Here is a 17,410-nt window from a genome sequence, read left to right on the forward strand (position 1 = left end):
CGTTATGAATTTTTCTAACGAGATCTTGATCAGTCCAGGTGTTTACGCTTTTGAAAGGAATACATCACGGACATAGGATACATCCATTACGTCGTGTTTTTGGCACAAATAATAAATAATTATTCTTCAAATATTTTGCAGAAATACTGGAATATTTTTAGAGCTGTTCTACGTGACGCCCAACAACACTTCATGTCTTGCACATCAATAAATGACTTATTTAAAATTTTCGAAGATATTTTGATTACATTAAAGCTTGATGAATGGTTCATCAAGTTAGTTATCGAATTTCTAAAACTGGCTTGGAGTGAGTATTCGTTTTTTTAGATATGTGGGAGAATATTATTATATTTCATTAGAATTCCTTTGACTTGTCTGCTTTTGCTGAAAACAACTTCAATTTATTTTGTATTTCAGAACTTTTCAACAACAGAGAGCTTTGGTCCAACACAATGTTTGCATTGCAACAATAAACAGTGAACAAGTATTTAAAATACAAAAAAATAATTTTCCATATTTCTACATTGCCTAAATATTTTGGTACTGAAATGAGAGATTGATTTGATAATGGCACATATCTTGAAAACTATTTTGTTCATTTTTCCCGTCTTTTTCACATCTTGTACGATGCATCCATAAATACAGTAAAATTGCAAAATGAGGCCAAACCCTGTATGCAGATCTTGATAATTGGAAAAATTTCGTCATTTTTGGGGCCAGATGGGAGTGTTGGGTCAGATCTTTCAGGTAGAACTTGTTATAAACGAATTGAGCTCGGAAAGCTGACTCAAATATCAATAAATAAAAAAAAATAATTCATTGTTGTTCTCATTGCGCAGAAAGTAACTTGACAAACCCTATAACACATTTGTGTAGTAAAAGTTATCAGGTGACAAATAATTCTATATGTCCTTTCAAGCATTGGTGGATGTCAATGTTGATGTTAATCGTCCTAAATATTCTTTTATTCATCAAATGGTTTTGCAATAATGCTCCAAGTGATTAAGTATAGTGGTATCTTGTAACATTTGAGTCATAAAACGAGTATTCCATCAGTACAGTGAATCTAGCTATTTTATCATTTTTAATGTTGGTTATAATAACGCCTCTTTAGAGTTCGATACTTTCGGAGCATGTAAAGCGCCTCAAGTTCTTTAATAACAAACTGCCCATGAGATATCAATTTATCGATAGCTTGTGGATCAGTTTCATGTTTATTTTTCATAAATGCTTTCTTCAGATTTGTATGAAAGTAGGTGTATCCCTTTGGATAATCTCGTCCCAAGTGCAGCAACTGTGAAATGTATAAGTTTATTATTATCTTTGGATTCATCAAAAGCTTCAAGGCAAACGAAAGTATAATTATTTCACATTGTATCTCAACAAACCGTTTTGTATAGTTCAACAACCCTCGCTCGCTGTGCCATAATCCAATTGGATCTTCCAAGTCCTTTGTAGTTTTCAGAAGAATTCTGTCACGTTAATGTTTTACGTTAAAGTTCCTCAGAGTGCTGGCGTCTAACAATTTCTGGGTCTTAAAAAAATCCTGAGGAACAACTTGTTAAGCAGATGAGCTCGCAACGTAGCTAGCAGACGACAAGATATTTATGAATAAAAAAAGCCACTGCGAAAATCATCTAAACAGTGGCAACATCGAGTAATAAAACGGTAACAATAGGACTATAGATATAAAAAGTCGGTAATATCGTGATCTTAAATGTCAGTCAGTACTTTGCGCAGTAGTGACGTGTGCCGGCCATTTTCGGTCCTACAATATGATAGCTTAATGCGCGGTCAAAACAGCCTGATCATCACTGATCATTCGGTGTCAGTGCGGGTAGCGGTTAGGAGGATTCTGGCTGGCTGTTTATTACTCACGGTTTACTCGTACCTGACTCGTACCAGGTTCTCAACGATAATATCACGCTAACTATTCTGAGGTTGTCACTATTATATTGTAAATGCTCAGAGACAATATTTGATAAAATTCGAAAGATTAAATTCAACAACACTTACAGTTGACAGCTGACAGGTCATACTTCACTAGATTTCCGGAATGAGTATTCGTTCACCCAGTGTGTAAACAACAGACTGTACCGATGTGAGTATGAAGAGTACTTATTTAGTAATTATTATCTTGATCTGTGTCGACACCAATAATGATATTGTAAAATCAATTTTCAGTTTGAAATCATAGGAACAATACCCTGTCATGTTGTTTAATGGTACCATAGACAAATCCATGACCTTCATTCATTTGAAAGATTAACTGACGTGATCTGTATTTAGTCCGTTAAATTTTGGTATTTACCCATCTAAATATTATTGGTTTCAAATCTACTTGTCATTATATTTGACCTCATTATAACTGAATACGAGTATATCATTAATAGTGCTATATACTGAGTTTGCCTTTAGTGAATTTTGCATATAGAGAGTCTAAGAGATAAGCTAAGAATATCTTGGCAAAGGTCGATTGAGTTATCACAGAGCATACATATTTCAGCGTATGTCAGAACAAAGTGTTTGTTTCAGAAGCCCTACTGAAATGGCTGTTATCACTGCTAGGCTTGTCCTGGCTCTTCTAGGTACGTTGATACTTAAGCATACCTATTTAGAGGTCTTTTTCATTATTCAAATTTATAGAACTCATCATATCATCCAGTGCTATTATTCATTTATTATATGTATATTTCATAACAGTATGAATTGTTATAGGTATATCATAACTGTAAAAGACAAAAAATTGAATTTGCAAAATTCAGTTTTATCTAACATGTGTGTTTAGTAGCTTGCAATTTTTTGAGTTCATCATTTTGTCGTTAAATCCTGTAATTATCTCAGGCTTTAATAAATTCATTCAATTGCTCAGTAATGTATTTTTTTGGCATGTATCATGCGTCAACTTTAGCAAGCAACAATGTCAAGCATCAACTGGTCGAGCAATTGGATGTTATAGATGCTTAGGTAAAATTATAACTATTTCATCACTGAGCTCTTTGAAGAATATCTTGGCAGCCGAATGGCTGTTTCAGTTGTCAACTTACACTAATAAGACTATCGTATTTTTTACTCATTGTTGCAAGAAATGCTGACGCAATTTCCGCCCGTCGTGTTTGAGGTTTCAGATTTAGAATTTAAATTACTCAACACATTATAATTTCATTATAATTCATGTATTCTAAATTTTGCTAGGTTTTCTTACTCTCTATATCAATTGCTTAATCATAATGTCAGTGGTGCATTCTCAGTTTATTCGGTATTTTGTTAATATTAGCTACCATTTTATAGGCATTTCTAGTGCCCTGGCCATAAAAGCCCCAAAATTCAGCAATGCATACACAGCAAAAGGCACACTGTACATACCTTATGCTGAAATTCGAGAGCCATTCTTCGCATGGTATGATGCCGGCAGTGGAGCCAGCCGAATTGATTACTATGGAGGTACTACACAGTGAATTGAATAAAGAATCAAATTTATGTTTCATATGTTTCGAACCTCCAATTATTCTTAGGTATGGTGAAAACCTATCAGCTATCCAACGAGGGTGAAAATGGTGTCAGCTTGAAGATAGCACCGGTCACAACCGAAACAGATCTCAATGCAGAAACGTGCCTACAAGTGAATGGATCATCCCAAGCTAAAATTCTACCCCAAACAATTATTCCTGATGCAACTGGAATGGAGGTAACTTGGTATCTCGTGATATAGAACTAAATATTGTTATATAGATATATTTATCGGGCACTTTTTTTCATTAAAAAATCGTATGATTTACTTTTTCACATAGTGTATCGGTGAGGAGATAATAAATGGGCTTCACTGTGAAAAGTGGCGCCGTGTTGAAAGCTTTGGAGAAAAATCCAATAAATATACTCTGTGGATTCGGTATAAGGTTTGTTCATTTAAATCGACCATATTTTCTTTTATCCATACCTGACCTTTTTTTTCCTGAGGATTATACTATACATTATAACTCTACAAAACCTCAAATATGACATATTACAGAAATCACCAAAGTATCCACAGGTCAAGGAAGCTATTCCAGTTAGATACGAAATGCGAGGATTTAATTCTCTTTTGGGATCACACTATGACCATTACTATCTGGAATATGAGTGGTATTCATTTGACAAACCAAATGCCGATGTATTTAAAATCACAGAAAGTATGTTCGATTATTCATTTCATTCAAGCTCATCTAATTCTAGATCTCATTTTCTGACCAATTTTTCGGATTTCATTCAGCCATTATAACTTACCTATGGACTATTTACAGATGCAACATGTGTCGGATTCCCTGGACCAGGAGAAAACCATATTTACACATTCAATCCAATGCGTGAATTTATTCACAATTATGAAGAACATGTAAATATTGCTTTTGATAACTTTGGAAAGACACACAAGAAACACTATCCCGATCAATTAGAACACGCTCGTCGGAAGGAGGTTTTTAGGCAAAACTTGAGGTACCGATTACTTAAATAACGTACCAACAACTAATGACATATCATCGACAGAATTTGATATTAAATAATGAGGTGATTTCTTAGCTCTTGAGAAAGTAATAACCCACTGACATTATAGATACATCCATTCAATGAATCGCGCAAGTCTGGGATACAGATTAGATGTAAATCATTTGGCTGATCGCACTGATTTAGAAATGAGGGCTCTACGCGGAAAACAATATTCCAAAGTGTCTGATAATGGCGGTATGCCCTTCCCATATAATACGAATCAAGTCAAGGATATTCCAGAGTTCATGGACTGGCGATTGTATGGTGCTGTAACTCCAGTTAAGGGTAAGACAGCCCTAGAATTTCCTTCATCGTTCTATTGTTGAAAGTCTGTGTAATCGAAAATATAACAATAAGATATAAATACTTAATGTTCATCTGTCAGATCAATCGGTGTGTGGCTCATGCTGGAGCTTTGGTACAACCGGAGCAGTTGAAGGTGCATACTTCGTAAAATATGGGCGCCTGGTCCGACTTTCACAACAGGTGAACAAAAATATCCAGTACACTAGTTCGTCTATGTTTTCTACAATTATCGTTCAGTCCACACAAAAAAAAATCAAATCTGTTAGTATTCAACTGATTACTTCCTAAGGTTCTGATTGACTGTTCATGGGGTTTTGGTAACAATGGTTGTGATGGAGGTGAGGACTTCCGAGCTTATGGATGGATAATGAAGCATGGTGGTCTTCCGACTGAAGAAGAATACGGCGGTTACATGGGTCAGGTAATAGAAATTGATTTTTGGTTCCCCACCTGATCTGCTTATGAATCTTTTTCATGATCTCTACACACAACCGTAAGAACTAGATCATGACTGGAAGATAGAATTTAGTTTGAATGGTAGCTGCGATTGGATCGTTACCCAATCGATCAATTATTTTAGGACGGCTACTGCCACGTGGATAACACAACCTTGACTGCAAAGATGACTGGTTTTGTCAATGTCACTCCACGTAACCCAAAGGCACTAAAAATTGCCATAGCCAAGCAGGGCCCCGTTTCAATCGCCATTGATGCATCCCACAAGTCATTCTCTTTCTATTCTAATGGAGTTTACTACGATTCCGCATGTGGTAAGTTGCAAATAGAGTTACTTTTTGGGCTGAATGAATGAATATATACTAGATTCTGTGTATTGGACTGTTGCCATTCACAGGTAACTCAGAAGATTCATTGGATCATGCAGTGTTGGCAGTTGGGTATGGTACAATGAATGGTAAAGACTACTGGTTGGTGAAAAATTCTTGGTCTAACTATTGGGGAAACGATGGCTATATTTTGATGGCCCAAAAAGACAACAATTGTGGTGTCCAGACCATGCCAACCTATGTGTCCTTTGATTAAACTCGGTATCATACCATTTGTCTTTTATTTTTGTTCTTTTTTTTTGTCATATTATTACTGTCACATCCTGCCGAATGTTGGCATCGTTATATCTAAATGTAATATTATTGCGTGATAATTTGAAAGAAATGAGAATCATTTCAGTAGATGATTAAAGTACAGCGATAATTAGTTTAAATAACTCAAGTAGAAAAAAGTGTAATTTGATACTGACAATGAGTCAATAAAGATGATGAATGTGGAGATATACGACGTCTTTGGAATTAGTAAATATTTACGCATTACTTAATACATCAAGTTTAGAGCGATCTGAAGTCACATATTTAATTTTTTATAGATCCCGTGAAGTAGAAGGTATGGTAATTTATTTGAGGATGTCATTCACGTTTCGTAGTGACAATAGTTGGAATGTCAACAGAATCATTTTTATTCAGATGCAGGTAGTAACAGTTCATACTGTAATAATTAATAATATTGATTGTACAAGGTTAGAAAAACGTTGGAAGACTAAGAATCCAAAAGTATCCAATTGCGAATGGCAAATAAAGATTGGCTTTCTAATTGGGAATGAGAGTAACATCAGCGCACCCGTTCACCAGAAAATTGTTTTATGTAAGTAGCTCGCAAATTATACTCGCATATTTTTTTAAAGTCATAAAATATCGTGAGACAATTATCGTAATACTGTACACATACATACACAATGAAAAAAAAAGAGAAAAACAAAAGCTTAGATTTTTTTTAATCTTAAAATTTTCTCCCATTGACTAGCTTAATTCAAATGATTAAATTCATGACTTTGCTTAATATTGAAGACAGAATTTGATCAGGAATTTGAATCTTCTGCGCAATGTACTGGAATGTCGAAATATTTTTCTGTCATCAGAATGTAGACTTTAACTTGTTTTTGTAGTTGTTTGTCCGATTGTAAAATATTTACTCGCCAACACATGACAATTACATCTTAACCCAGGAATATGTATAGATACTTACATATTTAAAGATTTAGAAATATTGAAGGTACAGTGTAATGATAATCCATGCCACACGTTTCACAGTTCGACGATGAATTTTCTGTTTCTAATAAAAATTACCAGAACTTTGAGTTTGTATCATTGTATCATGGAAATTTGTGAGAGTATGAATGGGTCGATTTTATACTCGGTACATCCTGGTTACAATTTTTTTCATCTCTGACAGAGATGATTCATTCTGATGACTCTGATAGAGTTACCAGAAGTGAATAACTGATACAGACCACAGACCGTGCAGCACAAATTATACCTATACTAAAAACACTGTGAATATATTGATACGTTGTGCACAAATAATTTATGCTTCGTTAAATCACGAACTGAATATTTTCATTTTTTGAACAATAAAACCTCGGTTGATTTTTCCGACCGGACTGTAAATCCGGCCGAAGATAATTGTTATCACACGTTTGAATCATCCGTTACTAGACCATCCAATCATTTATTGAATCTATTCTTCCGTGCTAAATTCCTAACTATAATAATTAACATAATGTCATGGCGTAAAATTATATTAAATTTCCATACAAAAGTAATAATATTTCGGCTTTTAATCGACTTTTTTTTCGAGTATACGAGTCTGACAATGAGCGTTACTTCGATTTTCGCTAGTGCTTTAATATTAAAGTTTTGTTTTGCTGTTTACCTAATTCACTATTTACCACACAACATACAATAAAAATTGGAATGGTTTTTTTATTTTAGGAATAATCGTCATAATATATAATTTAAACAGCACTCACGATTTTTCATCTCGGCTATACTCTTTTCACTTCGCATATACTTGAGGTTAAATGTCTAGTTAAGTACAATAATGACAATTTTTTTTCAACATCTCATATCTATACACATAGAAGCTCGCTAATTTTTCGTTTAAAAATTTAATATACTAGATATAATTTACTGTTTACTTTCATTTTCTATCACTTGTGGACCCTGGACCAATATCCATCAGTTTAGATGATTGGTTTAATTTGGCCGAGTTTCGGGGATATTTGATCCCCGATATGCATCGTATAGTACGTATGACAAATACATAATAGGAATGATATACCAAACCCTATAGATCAAGAAAGTTTCTCTTTCCAAGTCGGAGAGCGTGATGCGGTTTATGCATAAACCCCCACAACTTCAGGTAGTAATTAAATCAGAAAATTGACAATTCCGGATTCAAATTGACCAAAAGATGAATCGGTTCGAAATAATGGAATAGGTGCTGGACATGCGCAGGAAATATGCGACAATTCTTTTCGCGTTCTCCGATTTCAGGGAGCAGAGGAACCTGAATTCGACCAGTAACACCTTCGATCAATGGCATTTTTTGAAATAATTATTTCTAATTTGTCTATCTTATAGGAAACCCATCTCTAAGGCGTTGTACAACGCTTGGGTATCGGAATGACTGTTGACCCGCCAAAATGGAAAATTATGCGCCCGAGCGGCCGTCTCCTCGTCGGATCCATCGCCGATTACCACGTACGTACACCTACGTCCGAATCGTGCGACTACTCGGCCGAAACAGCTTTCTTTTCCTAAAATGAAATAACGCTCATTTGAATGAAGATGGCTTGAATTCATCAGAAGGGTAATTATAAGCACATGTCCTTTCCAGATCAATTTTCAAGAAGTACCATTCCAATGCGATCTCAGTCTTACCAATTTTTGTAGCCGAGTAGATGTTCTCTATTGGAAAAATCCCACCAATTCCAAATAGAAGAACCTTCGATAAGGCAGGCACAAGTTGCGTTGTGGTAACAAGAATATTTATGCAATGACTCCGTTTGTTGATGAGATTCAGGCATTTAACAGCGGAGGTCAGCCAATTGTCAGTCAATAATTCAATTTCCGTTCTCAACTGAAGCCACTGCTCACGCTTCGCGGCCCCTAGTAGACCGCCCACGTTATTCCGATAGTTACAGTATATTTCTTTGATCTTCCGGTAACGAAAGGCCAATTTTCTCATCCAATCCACACCCCCTCTTACCCCGGAAGCCAGACATATGCCATTGTTAGCTGAAGCGCACTGAAAACCGTCCGTGGCAAAATTGTACGATGACAAGTCTTGCCCGTTGTCGTCCGAGGAAACGTCGTCTATGTGAACTTGGTCGCAATCCTAATCGGACGAAGAATGATAAATTCAAATTCAAAATTTCAACCGCGCGTACGCAGAGCGCTTCGGTTCTATGCGTATATATTTTATATGTAGAAAGTAGATAATGTATTCACACACACACGCATACTTGATTCGCGATATACATATGGTATAAATCATTTACTCACAGCACTCACCTCGACGTCATTGAAAAAGAAATGGGTGTCTGCTAAATTGTAGATCATTTCTTCCATTCGGTAAGCTAGTTGGGCAAGTAACGTGGGATCTTTGCCATGTTTTGTGGCGAATTGTCCGGTCAAGAGGGAATGGAATACCACTATGGTTTCGTCTAGATCCCAGATGAATATCCGGTCTGGCCCGGCTTCCGTTGTGTCCGCGGAACCGATACCGTTTCCGCTTCCGCTTTGACGTCTTCCGCGTCTGCAGGGCTTCGCCGTCGCCCCTATATTTTAAAGAAGATTCCTCGTCACACTTATCGTTAGTCTATCGTGACGAAACCCCAGACACTTTCGTACATCATAAAATTATATCCTCTACTTTATCGCGCGCAGGTGCAGACTCTATGCTTCGACGATTCATGTAATTAGTATCGTTTACGCGAACAATGATCGTGATCTGCGGTATCGCCTTAATTTTTCGGTATAAATTACCTTCTGCGTTGGTGGTTTCTCTCGTAGCGGTGAGGTCATTGGTTTCATGAGCCGGCGGGTCCAAAGTCAGCGCAGATTTTGTCGTTTCCTCTTAAAAAAAATCGAAAATATTCTATGACATATACTTATGTGGTTCATTCGAAATTTCAATCGAACTCTAGTCGAATTGCGCATCCAAGAGGAATAAATTATCAATATTATTGATAGAAATAGATCCGTTTTTTAACCCTATGAATTACGTTAACGTTCAGTACCTGCGAAATTCAGATTACTAATGTTAAACGACGGAGGCGACGTGTGATATCCAGGCATCGGGTAATATCCGGAATACTGTAACGGAACTCTGTCATTCCCGTAAAGACTGCTGCTATAAGCGCTATAGTCTAATTTCTGAAAAATCATAGTCCTTTTTAGTTTTCCTCCGCATCGCTGCGAACCGATATCTCATAAATTCAATGATTCGTCTTTACTTGGGTTGCCGAGGATATATTTTGGCCAACGGTGGGGAAGGTGGTGGATCCACTGTTGTAGCCAGCGTAAGTCGAATACTGAGCCATGGTACCAGGTGCGCTGTACGAGCTAAGGTAAGAGCTTTGTAGGGATGTGTTTTTTGAACCCGTCGTGGTCCCATAACCCGGTGAATTGTACAGGCTGAAATAATCGCCCTTCAATTATTAGACGCGCCCGTCTATCGTGCGCCAATTTTGCATTTCGCTAAAAACTGCATGCTGAACATTTAATTCGTGCGAGATTGATCCCAAGATTTTGACAAATGGTAATTGGATACTCGGAAACTATTTTGTCATATTTCGGACAAAGAATTGTTGGAAATAATGACATTGATATCACACGTGCCTGTTGTAATATTGATTGACTCCGTACAACGAACTGTAATCAGCTTTTTCCATGGAGTCGGGGTATTCTTCCTTGTCCTCTGCACTTTCGTCGATGTATAATTCACCCCCAGGTACGTTGTCGCTTTCCGGGCACTCCTGGACCTCGTTTTTGACTTCAGCGTCTGAAAAATGATGTTGCAAATAACTCTATAATTATAGTGCACAGGTAATTCATATAAATCTAGTTCATTTATACGCAATCAGCATGAACAAACCCAGAATAAGGTGTTATATTATATAGGATCGCGCAAGATTGAAATCACCGAGTCAGATGCGCAGGTGTTCCTCAGAAAATTGTATAAAATAGAAACTGATTCTTTGGATATTAGGCGATTGAGATTCGAGGGAAGCTATATGTATACCTATTCGCTTTATAGTTGTCATTATGGTAAAAGAAGACCTGTAGGGGCCAAAGATTTTATCTATGATTTTATCTACCATTGTTCGTGGTACGCGGATGCTGTACAGAGGCTTCTGTTGACGAAGACACGTTGCCAGCATTGTCTAGAACCCCAGCCGGTTTCGTGGGATCATTGTCTTCGGTTAACATATCACCTGATCTGGAACACAAGGCGTCGGACAATAGAGATAAAGGAAAAGCGTTCAGGATTCGTATGATGCATTTAAATTAAGTGTGCACGGGCTGCAGCGATATGCCTCAAAATTCAACTCTAATACCAAATCTTCTTTCACACGTATACTTTATAATTAAAAAAAAAAATCATAAACAGAGACACTTTCACAAAACCCCCAGCTATTAACCCTATCTTCAAAATAAAGCCCCCTGTATAACTTTCCTCCTATATAGGTATATCAAATGCTGTGCGAGCGTTGTATTTTCCACTTTCTGCAGTCAAAAAGAAGTTGCATTCATAACTATTCGAACAATGAATCGTTATTTTTCAGAGTCTGCCTCCATAGTTCCGGGTACCTGAGGTACGTCGGGCACCAGGTAGGCTATCATAGAGATAGTTGATGCATCGTGTGCCTGAGGGTACTTAAAAATTCATTATTGGCGGCCAATTGCGTGTCTGGGAGGTGGCGTGGCTCGATGTAGGCGTACCAGGATCGCTCCTGACCGGCCAATGGAACCGCCTTTCGCGCCGTTTGTATGTTACGTATTTTTTATGTAGCCAAGTTACTGTCTATTCTGTGCTCCGCCTTTCGAACCAGTCAACGCACCTTGTAACATTTCAATCCAGATTTTGAACCTTGCAAATACGATTGAAAAGCAAGTACACACGAACGCACGTTGATCCGGGGATGAAATCGGCGATCATACGATATGTATAATTTCAATTGCAATTTTCCAAGACTACGCATATTTGTGGATTAGATCCGATGGGGAAGGGTCTACTGCGTCGTCGAACTTTTATGTCGGATAGAAGAACCGCGAAACTAGAATTAATTTGAGCGACACGACGAGGACTATCTACATCGGTGTGGCTTCCTGCAGCGGCGAACCGATTTTTTATGACGAAACCGGTGGAATTTTTTTTACTACCTGCAGCATACGTCGGGCAATGAAATTCTTCGACAATTGGGGAGAAGCGATAAAATTCTTTTATTCTCATATACATGTTATCATTTTTGTTGCTCTGGTATACTAATTGTAAGCAGAATTTTCAGAGAATCATTATTCATTTCTTTATCGTTCAATGAAATATAAATCCGTGTGTATAACTATACATGAAAATAACTATACATGATACAGGTATATCATCTTCGGTGAAGTAAATTTCGTATCAGAGGCGCGCGTATAATAATCGAGATATACAATTGAATGTTTTAACAACAAAAACGCGCATTATATACATATAGTGTGGCGCTTGTGTAAAGAAGAGAAGCCACAAACAATGGTATTGCGGTGTACACTTTTTACCGCGGATCTATCGAACACGTACCTACTATAAGGGCCATTTTTCTTTCTGCATAGATGTTGTACCCACAGCGCCGGTACATAAGATGAGGGGAGGCTATATAATATGGTTTTAGTTGTTTAAGTTTTTATTCAATTTTTTAAAATGTTTCCTTCATTTTTTGTTGCACTCATCCAATAGGAAAGGTGCAAACTTTTTTACTCCGTACAACCGCTGTTCTCAGCCGTCCGGTCGCACGCGATGACTCACAATTTCACAAAGTTTTTTGTAACCCGATATGTTCCCCGAAGAAATTCAGTGCGGCCACACATACCTATATATATATATATATATATATGTATATTATACATACAGTGTGCAGTGTGATTTATACCGAGGCAAGTGAATAACGTTGTATGTACGGAAAAAATGTTCGACATGAAAGTTGAATGGTGCGATGAGGGATACAGGAAATGTCAATTAGATTTTTATCCTTATTTTATTTGTTATTTGTCTTTTTTATTGTTCATATATTGTTCTGATATATATCGCGAGGTCAGTTCACTTCTTTTAAAATTAATCCCATGTACTTTTCGTTCGCAGGTATATAATTATATTCGAAGTTTGAGCGCGAGATTGGTATTTGAATCACAATCAACACCGCAAACAGCATGTTATTGTAGCCTGCCAGGATGTTGTGTAGCCAACAGCATATAGTATATCGGATAAAACTGCACGACGCATATATATTCTGTACAAGTTGTTCACAGGTAATCTACTCAATGCATAATAGTTTAATATAGTTACAAGTAGGTACGATGTATGCAGTGTTATCTGTTTATTACTGAAGGCATATAGTTTATTATTTTGGGGCTGTATTAAATCATCGTGGTATAATTTATCGAAGGATTCTGCAGTATATAAGACGATAATCTCGTCGTAGCGATGCAGCCGCCGAGCTTAACTCTCATTAGATATATAGCTATAGAAAATTACGTGCGCTTGAGTTTATTATCAAGAAAAAGTGCTTAGCTGTCAGGTCCGCGAGTTTATTTCTCATCCGTGCGCGTATAAGTACGTACATAGAGGCGGCCTCGGAGAATATACAAATATATACAGACTCCTGAATTAACGCCGAGATGCAATCGAAACGCACGTTCTGTTTAATGGGATATACATCGGAAAAAAAAAACCAATTGAAGTTAATCGAAGACCTTTAATTGCGGAGGAATATAAATTTACTTGAAATTTACATTTTATCAGATGACAACTCCGTCGGCACGTGTGCGGGATCTAGAAGATAAACTAATTTCTCGAGGTTTCATAGGTATGCGTATATGACTATGGGAACAGAAGAGACAAAGAAACCCTTATGGTTCTTCACGGTGGACTGTGTAGTATAAGCTGGTCGAAAATTTTTGTCCCTAGAAACCCGCAAGAACACGTGCGGGCCATACGACGTTGTCGTGTACCTGCGGCGAGTATAAGATACGCCCGTTTCGAAAATATATAAGTACCGCCACATGCGACTGATTGATTGTTGTATAGATTCACCGGGGGTCTCGAGATTTATTCTCTAATTAAACTATCGCAATTGAAAAATAAAAGAAACAAAGAAAAATGGGAAAAGCAGCAAACTCGAGGTGAACTGTATTGCATATAATAATGTTTCTGCAGTATAAACTTTCGATTATCGGTTTGGCACTGTTTCGTTATAATTCACCAACTGAGGCCCTGCATTTATCTGATGTTTATCAATGCACCGCACCCGCACAGCTCCATCTGCGGTACGTCGGAAATTGTTTCATTGAGAAACGCGAGGATTAATTTTTGCGGGTGATTTTTATAGACTGATTTTAATAACAAGTGATTCGACAGTGAGTTATAATAAGTATAACGTATAACGAAAGCGTTTGGGTCGATCGATCGTGTAACTTGATTATAGTAGAACAATCACATTATATATGTATAAATTCTATAAGCCATATAGATGAAACAAAGACTTTGGTGAAAAAGTATTTCCAGCGTTGTTAATGCGATGACAAATTTTTCCCATCGTATCTCTTCGTGGTGTGAATACAAAAATAATTGTTGATACGAAGCCTAGAATGTCATTTAAACTCCTAGAAACTGCGGAGCAGATTTTTCGTTTTCTCAATTTCTTATAGGGAAAAATTACAGCTCGATTTCGATTTGTCGTTATAATTTCTAGATAAGCGCGACGTGTCGTGCAATTAAACTAGAGAACTCGTTACGAGTGGCCTGCACTATAGCGTATATGTATAGCGACGATCGTTCTTTTCACCAATTAAAATATATTAGCGTTGACGAGGTAAACTAGAGCCACAATGAGTTACACATATGACGAAATAAACGTTTCAAAGTTTTTAATTGACCGTAATACGCGCACCATTTGAACTCGGAGCTAATTTATGCATTATATTATCTTCGTATACGCGTACGAAAAAAATTTACTCGCGCATAATAAATTTAAAAATTCATCAACACGTACCTCACTTGTAAAGTAGGTAACGTGGAACGCATGTGTCACGGGTCGGGCTATACCGGCTGCAGTACACGCATAAATTTACGCCCTAATTCACGATATGATTGACTGCGCTAAATGTTCGAACATTTTTTTACCCATTCCCTCTCTTCGATTCATTATTCGTATTAACACCTCACTTTTGATGTGTATCCCACGTACGCTGTAATACCAATATAAGATCCGATCTTATCGACCCAAGATTAAAATGCAACACGCATTCTTGCACTATCAGCACTCCTGATGAAGAGTGTCCTTTAAATGATAACTCGTTGTACAAGTCTGAAGCAGGATTTGTACTTTTTTAGTATGTTTGTTGCATCAGCCGATTTGAAAATATTTTAGCGTCGAAGTGGATCGCGTGTATGAAAATCATTTGGGAAGTGATGAGTAATTTTTGTTTTTTAACTGAAAAATTTTACAACAGCGGATGTAAATGATCTAATCGTTATCGATTGGTATGGTCAGTTTACGGATACCTATATAATGTAGTATACGTACATTTACGCCGTGTAATATATGTTGTGCTTCAAACGTGCCGTGTATATACACGTAGATTGAGTGAAAATGCGCTGACGTCAATGTACATCCCCTAGGGGGTGGGACGTCATCAATGTAAATATAATGCAGGGTTCAAAATCCTTTGTCATCCACACAGATAAGCGATACGCGGATGCCGTTCAGGCCGACGAAAGAGAGATGAAAATCAATTGAATAGCAACAGTTTCCTATGCGTGTACAGCAATCTTTACGTGCATCTCAGTATCTCACGATATTATACTTAATTATAACGTGAATATATCAATGAAAAATGGGTATAGTTGTACGATAGGTAAATTACGTAACATTAATACACGTGCGAGTGTGTTAATTAAAATTGTGAGAGTGCAAGAAGTGTATGTGATATCGCATTTACAATTAGTATACATGTGTCTTACGTGCGAAGTGCAGTATTAATAAATTCGTCTCTAATTACTTGAGTAACTCTAACCTTGGATCTCAGGAGTCGGCGAGTCTATGTAATCCAATTAAAACTTTGGCACAACCACCATCCTCACGAATATGCGACACGTACACTTTGCATATACCTATTTGTACATATATACTTATACAATATATCACAATACAACCGCACGTTATTATATCGGGATAACTTCACGTACGCGACGCCTTCGAACACGAGACAATCCTAGACAGGCACGTCGTCAGGTACCTTGGCAAGGGTTGAAGCGAAACATGCCCCTTCTGAAAAGGGTGGGCAGCTCTTCGTGTATATTACAGAGGATATACGAAGACACTACGTGTAACGTGTATGTCGTACATAAAAATCAAATAACATATATTTATATAAATACGGACTTAAAATATCGTCGATAATTTCACTGTTTTCCTTTCTATCAGCAATATTCGATGCTATTCTTCGAGTCCACCTTACTTTATCTATGTTATTTGTTATATAGGTATACGACACGCTCCCCGGCGAGAATATATCCGCTCCTGCTGCGTGGATCGTATCGGCTGAGTGTGATGCTGCAGCCTGTGGAGTTCTGAGCATGCGAAATGTCGCCTGCCACCCCCGCTCCGTAGTCACGTGGTCTATTCTCTCTTCTCTCTTTCGTTCGTCGTTTGTCGGAAAGAGAGGAGAGACCGAATACCGTGCGAGGAGGACGGAGGATTTCCTCGACGAGGGACCCAAGGGGTGAAGGGAAATCACCGGGGGTCGCGGGTCGGGGAATAGGAGGTATAACGGCAGGGCGGTAGGACAGCGGGACGGAGGCATCGTCTTATTAGAATAATTGTCGCTACGGTGCGTTATGCGGACCAAACGGGTCCCTCCCTCCCTCCCCCTCCCCGACACCCCCGTCAACATTAATTTGCCTGAATTATTAACACCTAATATTCCACCCCGCGTCCGAGAATCTTCTCCTCTGCATTAATGACCGTGCACGCACGCTGCGAACGGTGCAAAGGTCGCGTCCTCGCCGATCCGGTGATTCCGGTAAATCCTCTGGCTACGGATGCAGCGAGGATTCCGAAATTTGCATCTTTTTTTGGATTTCGTGTTCGGCTTTGTCGCGGAACAATCACACGGAATTCTTATACAGATGTCATCGTGTTGTTCTGCTGAATTACCGAAAAGTGGTCGTGTGTGTAGTCCGCGGATCGGAAGAATTTCAGGTTTGAATTTATGGGCGCCGCGAGAGCAGGCCGTTGATTTATTTATTGCTTGGCTGCCATTCGTCGCTGGGATATGGTTTTTCATCCGGCATTTCTGGTGCTGCGGTGGTTTAGCTGATTATCCGATCAGTCGATCACCGGTTTAAACACCGAGCAATCTTTTGGTTCATTTACGATGGTCGACTAGATGGAATCTGACGGACTGTAGAAATTTGTCCGCGGGTCCGAACAATTTCATGGGCCGAATATGCTGGACCAGCGATT

The 17,410-nt window shown here is 38.0% G+C and overlaps 3 protein-coding genes across 5 annotated transcripts; 1 reads left to right on the forward strand and 2 right to left on the reverse strand.

The window, feature by feature from the left end:
* Positions 1-937: 937 nt before the first annotated feature.
* LOC105686810 (electron transfer flavoprotein regulatory factor 1) lies at positions 938-1,634 on the reverse strand. The gene is made up of 2 exons (XM_012401951.4): positions 1,389-1,634; positions 938-1,294 (listed from the first exon to the last, which is right to left on the reverse strand). Exons 1-2 carry the CDS (start codon positions 1,425-1,427, stop codon positions 1,085-1,087), a joined length of 249 nt encoding a protein of 82 aa, XP_012257374.1. The 5' UTR covers positions 1,428-1,634; the 3' UTR covers positions 938-1,084.
* Positions 1,635-1,799: 165 nt separating this feature from the next.
* Positions 1,800-6,118, forward strand: LOC105686722 (digestive cysteine proteinase 1). The gene is made up of 13 exons (XM_012401817.4): positions 1,800-1,940; positions 2,019-2,101; positions 2,536-2,588; positions 3,292-3,444; positions 3,516-3,688; positions 3,792-3,896; positions 4,010-4,169; positions 4,281-4,473; positions 4,592-4,809; positions 4,910-5,010; positions 5,120-5,251; positions 5,411-5,600; positions 5,684-6,118. The coding sequence occupies exons 3-13, from the start codon at positions 2,549-2,551 to the stop codon at positions 5,869-5,871; spliced, it is 1,653 nt and encodes a 550-aa protein (XP_012257240.2). The 5' UTR covers positions 1,800-1,940; positions 2,019-2,101; positions 2,536-2,548; the 3' UTR covers positions 5,872-6,118.
* A 162-nt stretch (positions 6,119-6,280) lies between these two features.
* Positions 6,281-16,510, reverse strand: LOC105686729 (eyes absent homolog 4). 3 transcript variants are annotated; one of them, XM_020852937.2, is made up of 10 exons: positions 16,132-16,510; positions 15,960-16,056; positions 11,003-11,124; positions 10,524-10,686; positions 10,139-10,319; positions 9,923-10,058; positions 9,669-9,758; positions 9,186-9,460; positions 8,562-9,018; positions 6,281-8,437 (listed from the first exon to the last, which is right to left on the reverse strand). In XM_020852937.2, the coding sequence occupies exons 3-10, from the start codon at positions 11,112-11,114 to the stop codon at positions 8,256-8,258; spliced, it is 1,596 nt and encodes a 531-aa protein (XP_020708596.2). In that variant the 5' UTR covers positions 11,115-11,124; positions 15,960-16,056; positions 16,132-16,510; the 3' UTR covers positions 6,281-8,255. The 3 variants fall into 3 exon arrangements, with proteins under 3 accessions (XP_020708596.2, XP_012257270.2, XP_012257253.2); XM_012401847.3 differs by having other exon boundaries at positions 9,195-9,460; positions 15,960-16,510; XM_012401830.3 differs by having other exon boundaries at positions 15,960-16,510.
* Positions 16,511-17,410: the final 900 nt, after the last annotated feature.

Source organism: Athalia rosae, chromosome 2 (assembly GCF_917208135.1).
Source record: "Athalia rosae chromosome 2, iyAthRosa1.1, whole genome shotgun sequence".
Taxonomy (NCBI): domain Eukaryota; kingdom Metazoa; phylum Arthropoda; class Insecta; order Hymenoptera; family Athaliidae; genus Athalia; species Athalia rosae.

What these genes read in the sequence shown, in the direction of transcription:
- LOC105686810 (XM_012401951.4), bottom strand. Translation starts at nt 1,427, where the DNA reads ATGGCACAGCGAGCGAGGGTTGTTGAACTATACAAAACG. An exon ending in TTGTTGAACTATACAAAACG is followed by an intron (nt 1,295 to 1,388) that starts GTTTGTTGAGAT and finishes TACATTTCACAG; the next exon opens with TTGCTGCACTTGGGACGAGA.
- LOC105686722 (XM_012401817.4), top strand. Translation starts at nt 2,549, where the DNA reads ATGGCTGTTATCACTGCTAGGCTTGTCCTGGCTCTTCTAG. An exon ending in TGCTGTAACTCCAGTTAAGG is followed by an intron (nt 4,810 to 4,909) that starts GTAAGACAGCCC and finishes TTCATCTGTCAG; the next exon opens with ATCAATCGGTGTGTGGCTCA. An exon ending in TGGTCCGACTTTCACAACAG is followed by an intron (nt 5,011 to 5,119) that starts GTGAACAAAAAT and finishes TTACTTCCTAAG; the next exon opens with GTTCTGATTGACTGTTCATG.
- LOC105686729 (XM_020852937.2), bottom strand. Translation starts at nt 11,114, where the DNA reads ATGTTAACCGAAGACAATGATCCCACGAAACCGGCTGGGGTTCTAGAC. An exon ending in TCCGCGTACCACGAACAATG is followed by an intron (nt 10,687 to 11,002) that starts GTAGATAAAATC and finishes ATCATTTTTCAG; the next exon opens with ACGCTGAAGTCAAAAACGAG. An exon ending in GTCAATCAATATTACAACAG is followed by an intron (nt 10,320 to 10,523) that starts GCACGTGTGATA and finishes CGATTATTTCAG; the next exon opens with CCTGTACAATTCACCGGGTT.